At 39.8% G+C, this 25056-nt stretch overlaps 1 protein-coding gene across 8 annotated transcripts in view; it reads right to left on the bottom strand.

Annotated features, from left to right (window-relative positions):
- Window positions 1–24904, bottom strand: part of LOC132397195 (uncharacterized) — a 57140-nt gene extending 32236 nt beyond the window's left edge. For 5 of the 8 annotated variants that reach the window (XR_009513298.1, XM_059975619.1, XM_059975620.1 and 2 more), the window contains exons 1-7: window positions 24838–24904; window positions 21858–22079; window positions 18097–18176; window positions 6167–6265; window positions 4500–4591; window positions 803–916; window positions 366–420 (exon numbers count right to left, since the gene is read on the bottom strand). Coding sequence is in view for 7 of the 8 variants with exons in the window: in XM_059975619.1 (XP_059831602.1) it covers window positions 366–420; window positions 803–916; window positions 4500–4591; window positions 6167–6265; window positions 18097–18176; window positions 21858–21912 (495 nt within the window). In the remaining variant the exon portion in view is untranslated. Of the gene's footprint in view, window positions 1–365; window positions 421–802; window positions 917–4499; window positions 4592–6166; window positions 6266–18096; window positions 18177–21813; window positions 22080–24837 lie in introns of all 8 variants that reach the window. The other 3 variants (XM_059975622.1, XM_059975623.1, XM_059975621.1) reach the window with 3 other exon arrangements.
- Window positions 24905–25056: the final 152 nt, after the last annotated feature.

The following is a 25056-nucleotide window of genomic DNA, read 5'->3' as shown; positions in this document are numbered from 1 at the left end:
AAAAATTTTCTGAGCAGTCTATTATACTTAACATAGATTATATGGTAAAGGAGAAACATTCTTAAAAATGTAGGGAGCTGAGAATAGTTATAAGAAAACAGAGGAAAAGAAAATCAAATATTATTTAGCTAAAGCTAATAGGACCAAGTAATAAAAGGCAATTGTAATTAGAAAGCACAACTGCATTTTATGCCCACAACAGAGAGAGTAATGTCTCTCTTAGCACCAATATGTTCACCAGACTGAGGTGACCTGTCTTTCAGCACAACTAATAATCAGCATGGGGCTTTGAGTTTGGAGGATTTGCTATCTTTGTCTAGCCAACGTGCTTGGTATTTGAATTCACTTAATGTGAGGAAATTTACCTGACTATCAAGTAGCTGCAATTTCCTCAGTGCTACACTGAGCTGATGCTTTTTCCTGGAAATGAGAAACAGAAATGTTTTGTTAAAATAATTCCCTACAACACTTTCCCTTCTGGGAACAGACACCAAATAATTATTTTCAACTCTGTCTATCGAAGTCAGTTGCTAGGTTAGGGTTGGCACATCTGCACATTTATGGATAGATGAAGGTCACACTTTGCTGCATTTAAAAAAGCACTTCAACATTTGCCTCCATCATATTAAAATTCACCCCTGTTGTCTAGAGTCATGGTTCTTCTGTCCTGAATAAGATTCACAGCTCATGATGACTTGTTTTCCTGTGCAGCAGCAAATTCAGAATACATTTTAATCTAAAAGACAACAAGGAGATATTATCCTTGAATACTTCCCATTATGTGGAAAGCATGCACTTATACCTCTCATGATTCACATATATGTGCTCCAGGATTTCTTTCTTTTGTTCCCATGGAGTGGCATAGAATCGTGCAAGACGAACAAGCTCGGTGGTCGGAGTGAACAGGTCAGAAGCACTAGGTCAGAAACACAAAATGGGTAACAGAGCAATAGAATCACAAAGTAAACCCATTTTCTAGTATCTTAGCCAAAAATTTATTTTTTCCATAAAATGGAAGAATTGAATCTACATACATCTACTTGAGCACCCCAAGGATCAAAATGTTAATGGGTGACTCCTTACCAAAATTTTACACCATGGAAATTAAAAAGAAAAGTAATAATTAGTTAAGTTCGGATTTTAAAAGCCTAAAATTGCATGAAAAGAAAATACAAAAGGGGGCAAAGCTGGAAGTTCAGACAACTAAGTTCCACATACCAACACTGATGTGTTGCCACAAGAAAGCAGCATCCATCATGATGAAATGAAATGGTGGCACAGATCCGACAGGCCGAATGGCCTAATTCTGCTTCTATATCATATGATCTTATGATCACCGAAGACCCCCACCATCCAGGCCATGCCTTCTTCTCAATACAGACAGGAGGTACAGAAACAGAAATGCCTTAGGTCCCACACCATCAGGTTCAGGAACAGTTATTATCTTACAACCATCAGGCCCCTTGAACTAGGATGGATAACTTCATTCACCTCTTCTACATCCTATAGTCTTACTTTTATTTGCACAGTGTCTTATTTTGCACATTAATTGTTTGTCTGTCTTTGTCTGTTTCAGTTTATGTATAGTTTATTACAAAATTCTACTGTAAAATTTCCTATAAATGCCTGCAAGAAAATAAATCTCAGGGTAGTATATGGTTATATATATATATATATATATATATATATATATATATATATATATATATATATACTTTGAACTTTGACTTAGTAAGATAATGGCTGATTCTCAACATAGCTCCACTTGCCTGTGCTAACTCAATATCCTTGGATTCCTTTAATATCAAAAGATGTATCAAATTTCCAGCTTCAGCATTATCAATGACTGAGCCTCCATAGCCTGCTTGGCTAGATAATTCCATATTTTCACTAAATACCCAATCCCTGGTTGAGATAATCCTGCCAAGTGAAACAAATAATTCCAGTAGTGGTTTGGTCCTGATCCTCAGATCCCTCCAATCTGTAGTCTTGATAACTGATTTACTTCCCACTTCAAACCAATAATCTGATCTGCAACCCAACCCCTACATTTTTAAGTAAATTCTGTCAATCTCTGCACCTAAATTAAACAGACTTTCAGAAAAATTGCCATTTTCAGTTCCTAATAACAATTCTTTCAAACAATTACAATTCTACCTATCCGCACTTTAAACTGTACAGTAGGTCCATTTCCATCACCAGCCACCAGCTACCATCTCCTTCCACTCATTAGGCTTCAGCTTGAGCCTGATCTGATCACGAACAACACACTCCAAACCACTTTGAAAGGATCAACAACTGGAGTTATAATTTCAGAGGACCTGTCCTGGTTCCAGCACATACTGTAAGTGCCATTACAAAGAAAGCTGGACAGCACATCTATTTTCCTAGAAGTTTGTGAAAATTCAGCAAATCATCTAAACCTTTGATAAACTTCTACAGATGTGTGGTGGAGAGTATATTGGTTGTTTGCATCACGTCCTGGTATGAAAAACACCAATGCCTTTGTATGGAAAAGCAGACAAAAATGCCAACATGGACCACCCCACCACTGGGCACATCTATACAAGGCACTGTCACAGAAAAGCAGCATCAAGACCCCCACCATTCCAGCCATGCTCATTTCTCACTGCTATCATTAGAAGGTGGTACAGGAGCCTCAATAGTCACACCACCAGGTTAAGGAACAATTATTATCCCTTCTCCATCAGGCTCTTGAACCAGAGGGGATAACTTCACGCACCCCATCACTAGAGACTCACCTTCAAGGACTTCTCATCTCATGTTCTCGATATTTATCATGTGTTTATTGATTTATTTATTTATTCTTCTCTTTATATTTGTATTTGCAAGCTCTGTTGTTTTTCTTTTCACATTGATTGTTTTCTGTCCTGTTTGGCACGGTCTTTCTTTGATTCTATTATGTTTCTTGTATTACCCATACAAAATTGAATCTTAGCATTGTATATGGTGACTCATCTGTGCTTTGATAATAAATTTACTTCGAACCTAACTTCAGAAAAGAGTAGCATACAAGCACCTCTAAATGACAAATGTTTAACATCACCAGAGTCAAACAGACTCTCTTTGAGACAAATTTTTTCATGATATTTGAAAATAATGTTAAAAACATCTTTGTTGATAGCATAGCCTTACAAGCTCACTCTATGGGAAGTGGTGGCTTCATTTGATGACAATGCTTACCCTCCAATAGAAATTTGTTGAGCCAGAGATGCATATTGACTTCAGGAGAAATGTGTCTCTTCCACCCACTCATCATTGATACTCCACTGTTAGCACCATTCCAACATTTAGGTTTCGGGGTATCATTATTCCACAGGAACTAAAACTCATGTGGGAGAACATGAGGATCAGCAAAGGATGCATTCTTGCAGCAACTGGTAAAATTCCAACTTCATCCATTCACTGCCGTCATAGAGAGCATCCTCACATCAGCCATTACTGTTTGGCTTGGTGAAGCATCATTCAAAACTATGAAAACTATAGTGAACTATCAGCAGAAACATCTTTAGCTGCAGTCTTGCAGTCACTGCAAACTTGTATGTGTCCAGGACAAGGAAACAGGCAGGAAAAGTCACTGGGACACTACTCACCAGGCAAACTGCATTTTCCAAAAGCTTCTTTCTGGAAAGTGCTATAAGGCTCTTAAAGCAAAACTTTCACCCTGTCTTTGAAGTTTCTTCGCCCCAGGCAGTTAACCGATCAACCATTCTAATTAGATCACCCCACCCCTTCTGTTACTTCAGTTACTGCTTGGCATTGCAAAGCCATAAAACCATTTTAATAAGCTGTTTATTTATAAATACGTTCTAATAAGTACATATTTATGAACATTTATCTCAGAACTGTACTTACAACCATATTTTTCCAGAATTGTTCATATGAATATATATGATGAATAAAGTTGATCCTTGAAGAACAGGTTCAGCAATTTTAACAGCAGTTGTGGATCAAAAAATGCCCAGCCAAGATCAGCTAACTTCCTCACAACAAGTTCCTACAAACAATAGGACTATTGTTTGTAGGAATTTGCTGTAAGCTCCTTACAGATGAACAGATTATCTGTTTCAGCGAAGTTGATTTGAGCAATAACTACAGATTCATGAAAGTACTTCTGCTCTAATTTAAAATGTTGGCATCCCAAAATAAAAGTTAAAATGGTCATATGGAACAGCTCTTCTTTAGAACTGCAATAAAATGTCAACATATATTTTTTTATGCTCAATTTTCTGGAATGAGATCTGAGCCCAAAATCTTTTATTTTAGAAGCAAGAATATTAAATATTAGTCATAGTTAAGATTATGATAATTCAGGTAGAAGTGGTTAGGCAATGGTCAGGATTAGATTTTAAAATATGCCACAATCATATGAAGAGCTGAACAACAGAGGCTACTATCAGCATAATTTTAAATGCACTTGTAGAAATTACTTAAATAGGAGGTGGTACAATGACCTTGAATATATATGTTTGCAACACCTGCGGAAAATTTTCCCTGTCGTAACAACTAAATGAGCCAGGAGGTTGCTAGGAAGAGGATGATTCATCATTTGATCCTTGAAGTCAAGAAGCTGTAGAAAAGGAATAGAGATAAAGAAAGATTACTGATCGATCCTGATTCATGCTCCAGATAGTAAGAGATTTAGTTCACATTATTGCACTCCCTTTGCTGCCTTCAGACTGACTGTTAATCTGCACCTATAGTTCACAATTAGAACCACCTTGTCACAAACCTGCATGTTAAGAGAACTATGAACAATCTTAGATGAAAGCTCCCTTACGGATCAATGATATTTTCACTCTAGATTATCACTGTCAAATAAAACCATAACCCAAGAATATCAAAGGTTTCAAATAGCTTGATTGTTCAATATGTGTCAAATAGATTGAATAGCTTATTCGTGTCTGAGTCCAGATTTAAAATCGTAACAAGGGGTTCCAGTATGATGCACACTTTCACTTTGCCAACGACAGCCAAAATTTACTTGCAATGTTAAATATGAACGAGCTTGGACCAACCTTATTACTAATAATCCTCCCTTATTATGTCATTGTTCTGGTGATAGTGAAATACACTACCACTACTCCAAAAGCTTCAAGTTCCTGGGTGTTAGAATTTCTAAGGATCTAACCTGGTCACAGCATATTGATGTAGTTATAAAGAAGGCAAGACAGTGGCTATACTTTATTATGAGTTTGAAGAGATTTGGCATGTTAACAAATACACTCAAAAATTCTATAGTTGTACTGTGGAGAGCATTCCAACAGGCTGCATCACTGTCTGGTATGGAGGGACTACTGCACAGGACTGAAAGAAGCTGCAGAGGGTTGTAAATCTAGTCAGCTCCATCTTGGGTACTAGCTTACAAAGTACCCAGGACATCTTCAAGGAGCAGTGTCTCAGAAAGGCAGTGTCCATTATTAAGGACCTTCAGCACCCAAGGAATGCCCTTTTCTCACTGTTACCATCAGGTAGGAGGTACAGAAGCCTTTAGACACACACTCAGCAATTCAGGAACAGCTTCTTCCTCTCTGCCATCCGATTCCTAAAAGGACATTGAATCTTTGGACACTACCTCACTTTTTTTTTAATATACAGCATTTTTGTTTTTGCACAATTTTAATCTATTCAATAGTAGTTATGATTCAGCACCTTCAGCATTGTCTTAAACCTGGCATTTACATGGGAGATGCTGGATAATGTTTGCAGTGGGCAGAAAACTAAAGCTACCATGTGGTCTGAAAATGAAGCACATAGCAAAACTCCAGCTGCTTATTGTACCCTCAAAACTAGAAAGAGAAAATATTGAACTGTGGTCCGACAGCATATTACAAGGTGTCTTCACTCTAGATATCACCAACAATTAAAACCATTATTCTGTAGTGTCAAAAATTTCAGATAGCTTGATTCCTTGACAAGGTAATAAGTCAAGGTAATGTGAGTCTTCAGAGTCTTCAGTCTTCAGAAATAAAGTGTCATCAATATCCCACATACATACCAGAGGAAATGTCAAGGAGGAAGGAAAGAATAAAACAGCTCTCATTCTCAAATAGGCTTCTCCAAGCACTATTGCAGCACCAGATAAAAGACAGATGTCATGAACACATTCTGCAAAGATATAAATAGACAAATATCTGTTGTGTACCTCTCCAATGCTGTTCTGCAGTAGTACGAGTGATGATTGGACAGTGTCACACAGAGATTCAAAAAGTGAATAATCCTTAGACTCCTTCATCTTTGCATCCTTCAGAAAGAGCAGAAAGCAGATTTTAATTCCACCACACAGATCAGAAAGCTAATTGAAATTCTGCCTTTGGAATCGATTTTCAAAAAGTGGTTATAATTAAAGCGAACCCTGATCCTAAAGCTAAAGCCCATTTATCAGGTTTTTTTAAAGGATAAGCCCACCCAAATGTTCTAATCTAATCTTTCTGTGTTTGCCTCTGCCTTACATCACTAGGCCAAGTACAGTAAAAAAATGTATTTTTTTTAACTTGAGTAAAATCCATTACATACCAAAAGTAAAGGAGCAGTAATTAAAACCATATCTCAAAGCTTGAGAAAAAATCTAGGGAGTGCAAAGATAATGCTTTCATTGGCCAGGATCTCCTTTTCTATTCCTTTTCCAAAGGAATTTCTACCCCTTTGTGTCCTCAAGATAGCATTATACTAAACAATGTTCAGTTGCTTTGAGGTAATATTAAAACAAGAAAAGCATGAAGAAATGGCACAGGGAATGTCCTTGAACCTCAGATTATTGCTTAGAAATCATATGGGAGACTAAACAGTTCTGATACAACAGTGAAACAAAATAATACTGAAACATTCAGCAAGTCTGATACTTAAGTGAGAAGAGACCAAGGACTCTGTCAGAAATGGAAAAAGAGAGGAAGTAAGCATGTTTTAATTTGCAAAAAGGGTTAAACAGAGTGAATATCTGTCAGAGAGTTTTGTCAGGGTAGCAAATATTTTAGAAACTGGAGCCAGCTGGAGATAGGAATGAAAAAAAGAAACAAATTGAAACTGAAAGGGCAAAGATTTCTATCCTGATGAAGGGAAGAGAGAGCTAGATAGAGAGTGAGAAAGAGGGGGAGAGAGAGGGGGTAGAGAGAGGGGGAGGGGAGAGAGGGGGAAGGGGAGAGAGAGGGGAGGGGGAGAGAGGGGAGAGTAGACTGACAGGAGAGAGGGGTGAGGGAGTTGAGAGGGATGAAAGGGGTGAGGGGGAGAGAGGCGTGAGAGGGGGAAAGGGGGAGAGGGAGGGGAGGAATGGAGAAGGGGGAAGAATATGACATCCTGATATTTGCAATGTATCCAGATAAAAGTTGAGGTGCAGTTCACTTATCGTAATTTTTATTATTATCCTCTTTACTTAAATTGGATATTAAGCGAAGGAACTGTATTTTAAAATAAAAGTATGACAGTGGAGCATCTATAAGTCTGTGCATTACGTCGAAAGCACACTTATGGTGGTGGTCAGGTGGCAGTTAAAGGAGATGCAATCAGAGGTGACCAGAATAAGAATCAGAATCAGGTTAATTATCTCTGATATACGTCATGAAATACATGTTGTTGATTTGTTGTAGCAGTAGATTGCAAGACATAAAAATTACAGTCAGTTACAATAACAAATAAAAGATATTAAACATGCAGTGCAAAAACAGAGCAAACAATGAAGCAGTGTTCATAGACTGTCCAGAAATCTGATGGCAGAGGGGAAGAATCTGCTCCTAAAATGTTGAATGTGTGTTTTCAGGCTTCTGTCCTTCCTCCAGATGGTAGAAATGCGAAGAGGCTGTGTTTTCTGGGTGGTGAGAGTTCTTAATGATGGATGTTGCCCCTTGAGGCATCGTGTTTGTAAGATGTCCTTGATGGTGGGCAGGCAAGTGCCCATGATGGAGCTGGCTAAGTTTACAGCCCTTGGCAGCTTTTTTCAAACCTGTGCGTTGGTGCCTTCATACCAGACAGTGATGGAACCAGTGAGAATGATACATCTGTAGAAACTTGCTAGAGTCTTTGGTGGCAGACCAAATCTCCTCAAACTCCAAATGAGGTGTAGCTGTTAGCATGTCTTCTTTGTAATTGTAGCTATATGTTTGACTTTCAGATCTTCAGAAATTGAAAACTAGGATCTTGAAGCTGCTCACCCAAACCACTGTTGACCCCTGATGAGGGCTGGTGTGTGTTCTCCCAATTTTACCTTCCTGAAGTCCACAGTCAAGTCCTGGTCTTAATGATATTGAGTTCAAGATCATTGCTATAACACCACTCAACCAGCTGATCTATCTCGCTCCTGTCACCACCTCCTCGTCACCATCTGAGATTCTGCCAACAACAGCTGAGTCATCAGTGAATTTATCAATGGCACTTGAACTGTGCCGAGCCGCACAGTCATTAACGTAGAGAGCAGAGCAGTAGGCCAAGTATGCATCCTTGAGGTGTGCCTGTGTTGATTGTCAGCGAGGAGGAGATGTTATTTCCAATATAGACTGATTCCTGATGAGGATGCCAAGCATCCAGTTGCAGTGGGAGGTAAAGAGGCCCAGGTTTTGAAGCTCGTTGATTAGTACTGAAGGGATGACGGTGTTGAACATTGAACAATAAGCAATAAACAGCAGCCTGACATAAGTATTGCTGTTGTCCAGGTAATCCAAGGTCAAGTGGAGAGCTAGTAAGATTGCATCTGCTGTAGCCCTATTATGGCGGTTAGCAAATTGCAGCAGGTCCATGTCCTTGCTGGGTCCAGGACAAGGGTGGACGGTAAGTTAAAAGCTGAAACGAAGGAAGTTTGATTTCAATACAAGACAGGCAAAGATGGAAAGGAAGCAGCAATGTAATCACATACATACTGTAAAGTTGTGGGCAAGGTTTTAAATTAAATAGAATAAAATAATTCAAAGTAAATTTGTTATCAAAGTACATATTCAGGGATTCAGGTTCTTGTGGGGATACTTAATAAATCTACAGAATAATAACCATAACAGAATCAATGAAAGACCACCCGAGTAGGACGTTCAACCAGAGTGCAGAAGATAACAAACAGTGGTAAGGAATAGTGAGGGGAAAAATTGACAATGTGACAGGCTGGAGCAGAAACTGTAAAAAGAAATATGCAATCCCACATTTACAAAAAACTGTTTTAAAAAAATCAAAACCTGTAGCACTTGCTATCAGATAAGTGAGTGAACAGCAAAGCTAGAAACATATGAATATTACCTAGTAGCTATGGAGACTGGCTGGAGAATGACCAGGACTAGGTGCTCAATATTCCAGGTACAAAACAGAAAGGATGTGCAGTCTTCTAAGGCCCTCTGTTGGTCAGGGTCAACCACGGACGTTGTGTTCTAGCTGTCAAGCTAGGACAGTACGATATAGAGAGCAAGTTGTTGTCCATGCTGCAGGCTCCCATTCTCCACCCAGTTGATAAATCCAACCGAACAACAGAGATTGATATAGTTTGGCAACAGCAGCTTTGTAGAAATTTCAGTCAACGTTGAACTGAACACAGGACTGCCTTAATTCCAGCTCTGGACTTTACTTCAGAGTTTACTCCCAAAGCCTTCCCCATGAGTGGGTATAGTCACAAGGCAACGGAGGATTGAGATCAGAGTTTTCCTTCTCCTAGATGAGCTGCCAATCACGGCTGATGAGCCCCATCTGCCCGAAGCAACTGAGTTTAAGAAGCCAGTGACCTGCCTTTCTGCTAAGCCAGACATGAAGGCCAGGAGCTGGACTTGGTTGTCAGAGGCTAGTTGAGACACACACCATTGGGAGCATTTACTAGGTAGTGGGAGCTTATCTCCACTAACCTCACCTCCCTACTATCCTCCCTCCCTGGCTTTGAAAGCCTTAGGATATGCAGGAGCCTTGCTAATATAGGGAGGGATCAGAATGGTGATATAGAATGGTGCACAGTAATATAAAATGCTTATCTGACATAAGAGGCTGGAGTACACGTTAACTGTCCAATGTACTGGTGGAATGAAAACTGGATGTTACATAGAAAACAGAAAGTTGTAGTAAATGGGTCTTTTTTAAGCTAGAGAGATATAACTAGTGGAGTACTCTAGCCATAGGTCCTTAGCCCTCACTTATTTGCTATTTTACTTCAGTGACCTGGAGGGAACAAAGTCTAAAGTTGCTAATGACACAAAAATAGGTAGAAGGTGATGCCATGATGAGGACATTGTGATTTTGCAGTGGGATGCAGATAGATTGAATGATTGGATAAAACCTGGAAAATTGAGTTTAACGTGGGAATGGGAACGGTAAAGGTAAGAGGCTCTAAAAACAGATTATTATCTCAATAGAGACTACGGATGAATGGAATTCTGAGATATTTAGATGTTCTTGTGCACGGGTCAAATAAAGGTTGGCAGACAGATTGAATGCCATTAAAGGGGCAAAAGGCATGTTTGCCTTTATTGCAAAAAACTTGGAGTTTAAGAATAGGGAGGATTTTTTTTGACAGGGTATTGGTGATGCCACACCTGGAATGTAGTTTTGAACCCCTTACCTAAAAAAAGGTTATAGTAGCATAGGAGTAAGATGGATATTCGCTTCCTGGGCCGGGGGCCTCTTGTATTTTGTTTTGCCAAGCTTAGCTTTTTAAACATAGCGGCTGCTACTTGTAAAGTTCAAACAGTTGTAAGTTAAACTTACAACTAAATTCTTTGTTTAGCTTCTGATCAGTAACAAGAGCCAGTCTTCAGTTCTTAATGTAAATGGAAAGCTTGAAATTTGAAAGCACAGCTTTACAAATGAGTACTGTACAAAAAAAACAGACCTGCTGGCTTATAACACATATCTTACTGCTGAAGAGATGCAGTATAAAACAATGGGTTATTTAATTTGGCTTGTTTCAACACAGACAACATGGGCTAAGTTGTTTAGTTCAAGGAAGCTTACAGACAAGATGGAGTCAATCACTTAGCATAACAATAACTGATCTATTAATAAGTTGGAAGATTTGTATACTCAAGGAAGTTAGCTTCATAGCATAAATTGTCAATATCTTGGACCTGCATCTCCAAGAAGCTTTTAGACTATTTGAGAAAGGGTATCTAACAAAATATTATATACGTGTGAAATCAAGTGGCAAACAAATGTTGACAGCAGTTCAGGCTTAGTAGAAATGCAGTAGGCACATCAAGAAGCTTGAAGAAACACAGGGTGGGGTCCTTTCCTCTACCTTTGATTTCTGTGATGGACGACTGGTTCAATTGCATCACTGTTATGTCTTTTTAGCTTATAGGAAATGTACCTGTGTTTTGGAAATCCTTTGTGTTAGAAATAATTTGAAATCTGGATGTTTTTTTGTAAGATAGGCACTCTCTGTGAGTATTAAATGTGTTTTAAGAACGTGTGGATTTAAGCATGTATTACTGAAAATAAATAAACTGTGTTTTAAAATACTTTGTTAGCTGTAAGTATCTTCTTCTTGGCAGGGAGGGGGCCCTACTGCTTGAATAGTGGGTATTGGCAGCTAATCTTGCCATGGAGAATAAGCAAGGAAGTAAATTAGTCTTTGAAGATTGGGTAGTTACAGTATAATCTCCCCTTAGTGAGGATACTCATGGCTATTGAGGTCCGATCGGACTTAAAGTCTTTGTTTGAGTTTAGAACTCTGTGGTCAGCAAATCCAATAGCTTGCCAGGAGGCAGTCTAAAAGTGATTCACCAGAATAACTTCTGGGACGAGAGCATTATCATGTCAAGACAGGCCACTGAGTCTGAATTTGCCTTCCTTGGAATGTAGAAGGGAGGTGCCCTTACTCAAGGTTCAACATCCTGACAGAGTAAATGCTGAGATGTTTCCACTTTTGGGGGAGTCATGAATAAGGGAAGCTGGCTGCAAAATAAAGGCCAGGCTTTTAAACTGAGGTGTAAGGAATTGTTTTTCCCTCTCAGGATGTAGTGTATCTTTGCAATTCTCTGCCCCTGAGGGTGGTGGAGCTCAGGTCAATAGGTATATTAAATAAATAAATAAATAAATATTTTAAAGATTGAAGGATAGAGGATTATAGGGAACTGGCTTGGACAAGGAATTGAAGCTAGCCATGATCAACCATAACCATACTGGAAAGCAGGGCAGGCAAGAGAGTCTGAGAGGTCCAATCCTCCTCCACTTCTCTGTTTTTGTTTTTGTCTGCATGTGTCCAGTGGAAAGCATTCAAATATGAAATGATCTGGGTTCAAAGCCAATACATTTTCTGAGGGGAAAAGGAAAGGCCAATATCTCCAGCAAACCTGGTTATCAAGCAATTGGTTTATTAATTGGATTTGATTTGAAGTCTGGAAGTTGAAGCCCAGTGGCCAAAGCCTGCAGACCAGAGACTGGAGGCCCAGAGGCTTGGGGTTGGAGGACTGTCTGTGTGAGGGGGTGGTTGGAAGAGAGGGAGGAAAAGGCCTTGTTTTGCAGTCATTGTTTTTTTGCTTGTTGTGTTCTGTCTTGTTCTACCTAACATTGTGGGTACACTTGGAATGTGTGGTGACACTTGTGTGCTGTCCCTAGCAAACCCACGTGAGTGTGGGTCGCTAACACAAATGAAACATTTCGCTGCATATTTTGCTGGAAATTTGATAAATAAAGCTGATTATGAATCCAAGAAGAAATAGGAATCTTAATATCTTAAAATAGTAATTAAAAGGGTAAAGATGAGACATTAAATGGCATAAATTAAGGGAAAGCGAAAAGCATTTTATAATTATATCAGGAGTAAGTGGGCAAGCAGGGAATGTATGCATCCCAAAGTTACAATCTGTCTGGACAACCAAGAACTTGGTTGAGGTCTTAAACAAATACTTCTTTCTCATCTATATTTACTGTGGAGAAGTGCTTTGTGGTTGAAGAATTCAGTAAAAGTTGATTTCTGAAACAAATCGACATTGAAAATAAGGAAGTATGAACTGTTCAGCAGGTTTAAAGTTGGATAAATCTCCAGAACCTAATGAGATTTCTCCCAGGCTGCTTTGGGTGGCAATAAAGGAAATTGTTGAGGCTCTGACAGAAATTTGCAAATTTGCTCTATTCACAGAAGAGATGCCAGATAATTGATAATAACAGAAGATGGTGAATTTTATTCAAGCAGGGTAGCAAAGATAAGCCAGTTAATTAGAGATTGGTGAGTATAACATCAGTGGTTGGGAAATTATTGGAAAAACTGGATTAATCTACACTCAGAGAGTCAGACAATAATTGAAGATAATCAGCAGGGGTATATTAAAGGGAGATCTTGAAGGTACTGTAGTTGATATAGTGTGAATGGACTCCAGTGAGGCCTTTGACAAGGAACCACGTGGTACTCCACTGCCATCCAAGACAATTTGGTAAATGGGATCCTAAACTTTGACAAGTTTCTGCAAATGACGTTGCTAAACAAACTTAGAGCCCAATTTAATGCAGCAAATATACCAGCGTGCTTAGAAGATTGGCTGACTGACAGGAGACAAAGAGTGGAAATAAGGACTACCTTTTCTGGTTGGCGCCCAGTGACTAAAGGTGCTCCATAGGGGTCGATGTTGGGATCACTTCTTTTCATGTTATATGTCAATGATATGGATGATGGAATTAATGATATGGTGTTTCCATACCAGGCTGTGATGCAGCTGATCATTACATTCTCCATCACATATCTATAAAGTTTGTCAAAGTTTTAGGCTACGAATGATACAAAGATAACTGGAGGGGCAGATATTGTTAAGGAAGCAGGGAGTCTGCAGAAGGACTTAGACAGATTAGGAGAATGGACAAAGAAGTGACAGATGGAATGCAGTGTAGGGAGTGTATGGTCATGCCTTTTGGTAGAAAGAATAAAACTGTACACCAAGGGTTCCTAACCTGTGGTCCACGGACTCCTTACTTAATGGTATTGGTCCATGACATAACAAAGATTGAAAACCATTTTTTATAGACTATTGTTGTAGACTATTTTCTAAACGGGGAGAAAATTCAGAAATCAGAGGTGTAAAGGAACTTGGGAGCCCTCATGCAGGAACCCTAATGGTTAGCTTACAGGCTGTGTCGGTGGTCAGGAAGGCAAAAACAAGGTTAGCATTTCATTGTGAGAGAATTAGAATATAAAAGCAAGGATATATTATGCTGAGGCATTATAAGCATTGGTCAGACCACACTTGGAATATTGTGAGCAGTTTTGGGTCTGTCATATAAGAAAAGTCATGCTGGGACTGGAGATGGCCCAGAAGAGGTTCACGAGAATGATTCCAGGAATGAAAGCGATAACACATGAGGAGTGTTTGATGGCTCTGGAGTTTAGGAGAATAATGAGGAATCTCATTGTTATCTATTGAGTATTGAAAAGCCTAGATAGAGTAGATGTGAGATGATGTTTACTACAGTGCAAGAGTCTAGGACCAGAGGGCACCACCTTTGAATAAAGGGCCTTCCCTTTTGAACAGAGATGAGAAGGAATTTCTTTAGCCAGAGGGTGGTGAATCTGTGGAATTCATTGCCACAGACGGCTATGGAGAACTAGCCATTGGATATATCTAAAGTGGTGGTTGATAGGTTCTTGATTAGTAAGGGTGTCAAAGGCTACGATATCAAAGACAAGAGAATGGGGTTGAGAGAAATAATAAATTAGGCATGAATAGCGGAGCAGACTTGGCCTATCTCTGACTTACGGTCTAAACTGGCTTGATGATAACAGATAGAGGGTGATGTTTAATCTGCTTTTGCAATTGGAAGTCTGTGACCATGGTCTACTGCAGGGGACAGTATTGGCACCTCACTCTTTGTTACATACATGAATGATCTCAATGTGAATGGAGGAGTTATAACAAATTGGTGGTGCTATGATTATGAGGAGTGCAATCTTGAGCATATGTGATATTGTCAGTTTAATGTTGAAAAATGTGAGGTGATGCATTTTGGGAACACTAATTAGGTTATATTATACAATAAGACTTTAAAAAGTGTAGTTCCATCTGCCCAATGAAGATTTGAGCATAGCTTGGGCCTAAATAGGTTGTCACAGCTCAACGTTTCATATTGAGAAAATGGTGGGATTGAAGGAAAATTTGCTCCATACAAGTTCAGTCAGATCAAGAGGAGGACGGAAGGAGGCTGATTCATTCATAGTTCAAGGAAGAAATGAAAGGGCATCAAACTATTCTGGTGTGGGATGGATTTGGTAAAGATGGGCTGGATAGGAAAACAAAACTGTCAATATGGTTGAGGGCATTAGAAGTATTACAAATGTAAATGTGAAGAAATTGAGGGGCAAGAGCAGGATAAAGCAATGTATCTATCCTTCTCATGGATCTTAGGAGAGGTAAAAGTGAACTGTGAAATTGATGGACAATAAGGCTAAAGGCAGTGGAGGAAAAATCTCTTGATGAAATGAGAACAACAGTGGCCTGAAGACAATATTGGCTTCTGAAGGGATTAGATCTAATTATCAACAACGGCATCATCGCACTTTTTCAGCAGGCTTGATGATAATGTCACAGGATTAGTCTTTATGGAGAGGACAAGGGGAGACTTGTATGAGTAAGGTAAATTTGAAAATTAAGGAGGTCCATATTACATTGAAAGCTACCCAGAGAGCATAAGAGGTCAGAAGGAAGAGTATAATTGGGATAGTGGTCTCAAGAATGGGGTCAACAATCTGGTGTGATGACCCTTTCCAAAGAAATGAGTACTGTGGCATAGGGAATATAAGACTGAAAAGTATGGTGACATAGCTATTATTACCGCAGGCCTACAGCTCCAGAGATCTGGGTTCAATCCCGAGTTTGAATGGTGTCTGAAAATTGTGCATCCTGCAACTGCATGGATTCTCCCCCGATTACTCCACTTTCTTCCTGTATTCCATAGATGTGGTGGCAGTTTATTTGCGTGGGTAAGTAGCAAAAGAAAGTAAGGGGACATTGAGAGAGAATAATATGTAGGGGTACATGGTAATTACCAAAGGGGTATAGTATTACAGTGCCAACAGCTGCATGGTGGGCTGAAGAGCTATCTGTCCTGTCATAACAAACTTAGAGTTCATGTCAAGCTTGAAATTAGGATGGGGACTGTGGGGATGAAGAGGAGGCCTCTGCTGAGAAGTGATCACTTGAAATTAGGGAGGGGAAGCTGAGTTGAGAGATTGAAAATGCAGCAGAATGCAACTGGGGAGGAAGGTGGGTTTCAGAAAAAGTGTGGGGTAGAAGAACCTGGTCGAATATTTTCAGAATTCAAAAGCTGTTGAGGTTTTTGATCTGTGAAAGAAAAGAAAAATGTAATTTGTTGAAACAACAAATGCAGCAAAGGATAAAGGGCAACTGCAGATTAGGACAGCTTTGAGACAGAGTAAGTTGGTGCTGTTGTAAAACCCAACAGCTGACCATTGACTGCAGGGGGAGGATACCGGAGATCCATGAGCCAGACCTCATCAGGGGGATTAGAGGTGGAGAGGGTCAGTAACTTTAAATCCCTTGGTGTTTTATATTTCAGAGGATCTGTCCTGGATCCAGTGTGCAAGTCCCATTACAAAGAAGGCAAAACAGCACCTCCACTTTCTTAGAAGTTTGTGAAGACTCAGCATGTCACCTACACCTTTGACAAATATCTGTAGATGTATGGTGGACAGTATACATAACTGGTTGCTTCACAGCCTGGTATGGAAACTCCATTTCCATTGAACACAAAAGCCTGAAATAGTAGTGGATATATCCCAGTCTATCACAGGTAAAGCCCTCCAAAACCATTGAGCAAATCTACAAGGAGCATTGTCGCAGGAAAGCAGCATCTACCATTATGGAGCCCCACCATCCAGGCCATGTTCTCTTCTCGCCGCTTTTACCAGGAAAGAAGTACAGGAGCCTTAGGTCCAATACCAAGAACAGTTATTAGGCCACCAGGCTCCTGAACCAGAGTGGATAACTCCACTCAACCCAATATTGAACTGATTCCACAACCTATGGACTCACTTTCATGCACTCTACAATTCTCGTTCTCAATATTAACTTATTTATATATTTATTATTATTTTGTTTTTGTGTTTGCAAATTTTGTTGGCTTTTACTTTGTCCATTAGTTGTCTATCTTTGTATGTATCTTTTCATTGATTCTATTGGGTTTCTTTGTATTTACTGTGAATGCCCACAAGAAAATGAATCTTAGGGATGTATATAGTGACATATATGTACTTTAATAATAAATATACTTTTAACTTGCAATTATAGAGAAAGGTTATGTGCATGACATTAATAAGAAAGTACAAAAAGAGCAGTGATTAGTGAAACACCGGATAGTTTGCATGTACTTCTGATCGTGAGTAGATTCAAGCTGAGAAGGCAGAATTTTTGTAGAAGCTGGAGAGTTTTTGTTCAGGAACAAGATGAGGCTGTGAAAGCAAGTCTTACTCAACCCAGTGTTACTCAAAACAGTCTTACTCAATTCAGCCTTAATCAGTCCAGATTTACTCAATCCACAACTGGGAATGGTTTCCAGGTAAAATTCCTGCCAACTTCCAGATCTTTTGCTCAACAAACGGAGGGATGCTGAAGCTGCCTGAAGTGGGTTGGCTGTGGGCAGTCAGCTGCATTCTGATGCTGGACGTCTCATAGAGTCCAGTGAGAGGAGAGGGATGGATTGCTCATATAAATTATTATATGTGTTTTAAAATGATCAAAAGCATTTGGAAGTTGTTTTATAGTATGATTTAGTTCTATGTGTCTTGTGATTTTTAAGTTTATTTCATTCTTTTTTTTTTGGATGGTTTGAATTATCCTGCAAGTCTCAGATTTATTCACAGTGTTTTATGCTTAGAAAATTTCAACATTCTCAGCCTGACATAGTTGCTTCTTTCAAAGTGAGGAAGGCACTTGCTTGGGCCACCTCACACGACCTCATTATAGCATGAAAAGCCTTATCATTTTCACCATTATACCTTCATCCCTTTTCTCCCTGGAAGCCCAAGAAATTATTAGAAATCAGTAACAAAGCACTAACCACATAATCCAAATGAATGACAGATCAAGTGTGGCTTAAACCTACGTCCTAATTGTTTTTAATGCACCAGGTTGGTGAAAACAGTTTGATGAGAGAAGTCTATCAGCAGCTTTGCAATACCTCTTCAGTGAGCTCTTCTGGTCCTTTGTTTTCCTGCTCTTCTCCAGTTCTGGACAACATATTTGAGGAAACAACATTAGCTGCAACATTAGAAGGAAAATCATCATCACAAACATTCATACTGCTGCCATGTCAGATGGATGAGGTCTCCTAATCTAAAAAGAGTAAGAGAATAAATCCTTGTAAGGTAAAATCATAAAGTAATGAGTACTAATCCACCAGCTGTGGATTTCATTAAAATATAAGTCAGAAAACTATAACTAACTTCAAACAGAAGTACTCTCAAGTCCTCCCTCCCCCACGTTGGGCAATCAGTTCAATCAGTCTTATTGCCAGTTTGATAAGGGCAATCTCTTCTCACCACTTCTAATCTTGATATGCTGAGCCCCTACAGCCCTCCCTTTTCCTATCACTCCATCATCATCCCCCTTTCACCCCAACCCCACCCCCTTTCCCCCTCCCTCCCTCCGACCCTATCCCTTCTGTGAAGCAAGAAGAAGTTTGCTAACTATTTGGAACACAGAAAATGAGGAAAGCTGCAGGCCCTGATGGAGTCTCACCTGTTCTAAGGCACTGTGTGGATCAGCCAGCACCTGTCTTCACCGAGATTGCTTTAAAGTTGCTACAATCATTTCAGGTCTCAGGAAAGACAAGACCACCGGACTTAATGATTAGAGGCCAATCGCTCTGACTTCAGTGGTTATGAAAATGTTTGAACATCTGATGTTGGACAGTGGAAATGAAGATAGACTCCCACTGACAACCTCCTACCTCCAGCTCCCTTGGAAATTAATGGCCAAGCCATGTCCATTCAAATTCCTGGGGACTACCATTACCAATACATTGAAGTGGGGCATGCACATTACATTTATCACAGCAGAGACTGTTCTTCTGATGCCAGCTCAGGAAACTTAACATCTTTAGGTGTATCCTGTGAATTTTTAATCAGCCATCATTGGCAGTGTTGTGAGCACTTCTATCACCATTTTGTTTCTCACTGCCTCCTCCTCCTCTGGCTCCAGGTTGCAGCGAGTGGTCCACTGACTGGCTGGCTGTCAGCTACCTACATTAAGGGTGGCACAGTAGTGTAGTGGTTAGCACAAAGCTTCACAGTACCAGTGACCTGGGTTCAATGCCCTCCGCTGCCTGTAAGGAGTTTGTACGTTCTCCCTGTGACCACGTGGGTTTCCTCCGGGTGCTGCAGTTTCCTCCCACAGTCCAAAGACATAGCCATTAGTACATAAATTGGTCACTGTAAGTTGTCCCGTGAGTAGACTAGGATTAAATTGAGGATTGCTGGATGGAGTAGCTCAAATGGCCGGAAGGACCTTATTCCACACTGTATCTCAATAAATAAATAGTAAGTAAACCAAAGAGACGAAAAAATTACTTCTGAATCCACCCATCCTAACAGTCACCTATTCACCACATTGCCAGTAGGGAGATGCTACTAGTCCATCACTGAAGCTTCTTTCCTGTAGCTAACCAACTTCTCAACAAAACTCACTCAGGTGTAATACACTAACTGTAGCACAACATCCGTTAAATGGTCATTCCTCCTGTCCTTGTTCTGTTGATAATTATTTAGTCTGTTTATATGTTCATATTTATTTTAGTTTGATTGTTGACGTTTGCACATGACCATTCTGCTCTTTGTTGATTGCTCCTGGCTGTTGGCATTATTGTCTTGTAAACTGTTGGTTACTATTGTGTTGTCTGTTGTGATATTGTCCTGTGTTTTATGCTTGGCACCAAACTACAATCAGTTCTGATATGATTCACATACTAGCAATAAAGTGATTCTAATTCTGAAATCCAATGCAGATTGGAATCATGATTGACATGGATGAAGTGGTCTCAATTGACATCTTTCTGTGCTGTACGTTTCTGTCATTCTATAAATGATACCTGAACCATTTTTTTCATTAGCTCCACTGACCTGCACTTGAAAGTTCGTCAATAGGGTTTACATTCTTGATTTGCAACAGTTTTAGTCCATCCCCTCTCAAAGGTATAGGTCATATTCACAGCAAGCACCTTCTGGTACCTCAACCACTTCAACCAAGTGATGATTCTTCATTCACAAGTTGAAAAAATATATATCACACTACCCAGGGTAATATAAACAATATTAGAGTTTAAGGAATAAGTTGTGTGAAAACCTCATGACAAGTGAGGTTAGTATCAGCATACAAGCAATTCTAAATGCTTTAGTCTTTAAGTACGGAGACTTGTATGAAAAAGCAATAAAGTGATTCTAATTCTGAAATCCAATGCAGATTGGAATCATGATTGACATGGATGAAGTGGTCTCAATTGACATCTTTCTGTGCTGTACCTTAAAGCTATACTAATTTGCATTTTTAGGATAAATCTTGCTTTAAAGTGGTTTCCTATAAACTGAAACATTGCTTGTCGGGAAGTCAGTCCAACGTCTCCAGGCACAAATCCCAAAAGCACAGCTGATACATATCTTGGGTTAGCTGTGCACCACTCATCTGAATAGGAGATGTTTTTACACCATAACAATTCTAGAAGGTACAAGCTAACACTTTTGCTTATTGGGCAGAAAAATCCCACAGAGTAAACCCAGCAGCAGTTTGGCATACATCCCCAGAAACAATATTTATGTCAACTCACAGTTTCTGCCAGATGCTTTTATCATTGCTCATTACACTTGCAGAAGCATCCCTATGCATTCCTTCAACATATTTATGCTATGTACCCTAGTGCAAGAAACTGAAATATCTTCTGAATTGAGCAGTTTGCACCACACAATGAAATGGGGATACTTAAAGCATGAAACTTCATCATTCCGCTTTGGACTGAGTTAGGGGATGGACTCATATCGACACACACCAGAGAATTGCTGTTTTCCTCAAAATTGTCCTTGTGTTTCCCTTAATCCACAACAGTCTTTTATAAAACTGGTCTGTATATTTGAATTAATTGAGATAATAAGATACATTATTCTAAATGTTTTCTTCTGTCTTGCAAGTTCCAATGTTTAAAAATTTTAATTTTACATTTTAATGGAATGATTATTTTTAATTGTTCCTAATTATTTTTGAATATTTGTAATGACCAGCAATATCATCATAGTTTTGACAGCCAGTTCAGCCAGGTGACATGGTTTGGTTGGCTGTCAAAAGAGTCTTACTGATTACAGGTCAGCTATGGGGACCTGACTGGCTTGCTGGAGTTAGTTATTGTCATGAAAGTCACAAATGATAATCATGCTGGAACCTCAGATGTCCAGGAGATGTTGTAGGTATATGTGGGCATAGGAGTGACAAATGTAGGTGGGCCATGCAGTAGGTTGTAGCTTGTGCAGTGCCAAACTGGACTCAAGGGCATTGAAGAGACAGCAACCTGTGGCCAAGTCATTATGATACATGACTTTAAAGAGGTAGTAAATGGAGGCATTCTCACTTGCTACTTTTGTCCTTTTACATGGTTGCAGGCTGGGAGGCATTATTGAAAATGCTTCAGTAAGCTGCTGCAATGTATACTGTCAACGAAACATGCTGTAATCATGCTAGTGTCGGAGAGGGTGAATTAATTTCAGAATCAGGTTTATTATCACTGGCATATGTCACGAAATTTGTTGCTTTGCAGGAGCAGTATAATGCAATATAATATTAAAAATATAAATTACAATATGAAATATATATTTTAAAAATTAAATACATATTCCAAAAAGAGAGGAGAACATACTGAGGGTTCATTATCCATCAGGGTGTGCCTTTAGGTTCCTGTACCTCCTCTTTGCTGGTAGCAATAAGAAAGGGGCATGTCCTGGCTGATGAGGGTCATTACTGATGAATGCTGCCTTTTTGAAGCATCGGTCAATGCCGGAGAGGCTAGTACCCACAATGGATCTGGCAGGGTTTACAACTTTCTGCAGCTTCTTCCAATCCTGTGCAGTGGCCCCTCCATACCAGACAATGATACAACCGGTTGGAAGGTTCCCCACGGTACATCTGTAGAAGTGTCAAAAGGCTAAAGATGAAGATCTGGGAAGGGGAAATAAGCTAAATATCTAAAAGTCTTGACCGATATGAACATGATGGCAAATAGCTTCCTTATGTCCCTAAATTTCTGTAAGATTGGTGGACATTACTGGAGCTGAACTTATCCAGACAATTGGAAAGTACTCCCATTATATTCACAGTGACTTTTGATTTGAGCCACTCAATAGATTCATAGCCTCTAACTTGCTCTTGTAACCCCAGGATTATGTGGGAATTCAGCTAAATTTCTGGTTAACTGTGATCTCCAAGATGTTGATAATAGAGAATTCAGTAACAATAATGTAATGATCATCAAGTAAACATGGTTAGATTCTCCTCGTAGGGGGATAATCATTGCCTAACACTTACAAGTGTTAATTGCCACATGCCTGAATACTGTCCAGATCTTAAACACAAAAAAAAACCTGCCGATGCTGGAAATCTAGAGCAACACACGCAAAATGATGAAGGTACTCAGTAAGTCAGGCAGCATCTATGGAGGGGAATAAACAATGGACATTAGTGACCAAGACACTTCATCAGGAGTTGGTAACGTTTATTGTTTATTCCCCTCCGTAGGTGTGGCCTGACGTGCTGAGTTCCTCTAGCACTTTGTGACTGCCCAGATCTTGTTTCATGTAGACACTCATCACTAGTTGAGGAGTTGTGAATGGATTTGCAAATTGACCACACATCTGTGTACATTCCAGCAACTGGCTCAGTGGGGCTTGGGTGCATTGCTGAGAGAGGGGTAAGAGGCATGGAATGATAATAATGCAGCCATAAATAGTTGGGACTAGGACACTAGCTAGATGAACCCGTGAGCAGGAGTGATTGGCCTTGAACAAACACAGCCATTTTGCCTTGTGGTTAGATGAAGGGTCTATGACTTGAAACGTGAGTCTGTTTGTCTTCCCACAGATTTGGCTGGCCTGCTGAGTATTTCAGGTACCTTCTGTTAATATTTATGCTAGAGATGTAACTTTCTCTGAAACAGGTCTTTGGCTTGAGAATTGGAACACTGTCATAAATCATTGCTTCTGCTGTATCCAGTTCTCTCAGCCATTTCTTGGCATCACATGAAATGAATCAAATTAGCAGATGCAAGGCAGTAAGAGATTGAGACAAACTGGATCCATCCACTGAGCCCTGTGGTTGAAACTGTTACAGCCTTTTCTCGTTTACTGATATACTGAGCTTTACCATTGTTAAGGATTCTTAAATTGCTGCAAGGGGTGAACACAATCCCACCTTATCATTCGACTGGGAGTTCCAGAACTTTGACCCAGTGAGAACAAACCTGCAGTAGTATTGTTCCAATTCAGGATATGGTGAGAGTGGAGGGGAATTTTGCAACTGGCCATCTTCCTAAGTACAGTACCCATTAACTCTGCCCATCAATAGAATGGAAATTAATATTTGGGCAAAGTTTCACTTAAATTGTCTAGTGAATCTTGTCAATGGTACACTCTGCACCCATATACAACTGTTGAATGTCTGAAATGGTAGACTAGTGTTGATTAGTGTCAATCAGTGCAATCAAAGTTGTACTGTATGAACCTTTTTTTGGCAGAATTGGAAAAGCAGTCATCTAAAACTTTCCCTCCAAAAGATTTTAGGTGTTCTTCAATCGGAGAAGTTAACTTTGTTTCACATTCCACCGAAACCTAACCTGGTGAGTTTTTCTAGCAATTTCTGTTGTTATTTCACTTTCCATGGAAAATGCTAATTCCATAGAAATGCTTATTTCTACAGACGTACCATGGAGAACACTCTGATTGGTTGTATCACTGCCTGTATGGAGGCCACAAAGCACAAGATCGAAAACAACTGCAGGGCATTGGAGACTCAGCCAGCTCCATGGCAGGGCACAGGCCTCCCCACCAATAATAACATCTTCAAAAGGTAGCGCCTCAAGATGGGAGCATCATGCCATCTTGTCATTCCTACCATGGGAAAGGAGGTCCAGGAGCTACACACAACATTTTTCTCCTCTGCCATCGGATATTTGAACACTACTGCATTATTCCATATTTGCACTATTTTTTAATTTTTTTACTGTAACTTTTGGTAATTTTTTTAGGTCTTGCACAAAACACAGATGTCACAACATATGTCTGTGATAATAAACCTGATTCTGACTCTAATAACAGGTAATCGAGCAATGGTAATTTTTTTTAGAAGTCAAGGGTAAGTTATTCCACTTTCTCTTACTGGACCAATTAGTAAATATCTCACTCATCACATATCAAGCCAAGTGTTAGGTCTTGCTTCGCACGGGTATAACTGCGGAGTTCAGAATGAGATTAAACGCTGTGCAATAGTTGTTTATGTAACCATACGCGAAAGGACGGGCGGCTCCTTATGCAAACTCTTTGGGAGAACATGGACTTCATAACCACGAGAAAACGTTTTGGGAGAAAGGAAGAAGTTAGGAGCTGGAGAGAGTGTAGAGAAAAATAATACGGTCCCGTTTTAGTACTGTTCCATTCAGTCTGACGCTTAAAACAACAACAAAAAAAATAAAAACAACAAGTTAGTGATTCTGAAACATAGCAACTATCCCCCTCCGAAAGAATATCTCTCTTCTTCCTCAGTATAAACATTTGACAATTTAATAACTGTCAAGCGATTCTAAGAAATGATCTATTGCTCGGTTTATCGTGATTGTGGGCTGGTTCACTGAGGGCCTTTTCTAATTCGCTTTCCTTTGACATTCCGCCCTTACCTGCAGGGGTATCCATGGCCGCCGGCCGCGCTCCGCGGTGCGCGTTCTGGTTGCCCGGAGACCGGCCAGCAGGCGGCCCTCCGGCCAGCAGGCGGCGCAGCCTCAGGATTGACTCTACCACTGTGGTTGATGCAGCGGCTCGTTCCCAGGGACTCGGAGCCTCCTGCTGGATTTTTCGGGGGTTAGCACTTTTGTTAAATTCAGTAAACGGTGTAGCGA

This window comes from Hypanus sabinus, chromosome 7 (genome assembly GCF_030144855.1).
Source record: "Hypanus sabinus isolate sHypSab1 chromosome 7, sHypSab1.hap1, whole genome shotgun sequence".
Lineage (NCBI taxonomy): Eukaryota > Metazoa > Chordata > Chondrichthyes > Myliobatiformes > Dasyatidae > Hypanus > Hypanus sabinus.
Note: the sequence above shows the minus strand (reverse complement) of the source record. Positions and strands in the feature narration are given on the sequence as shown.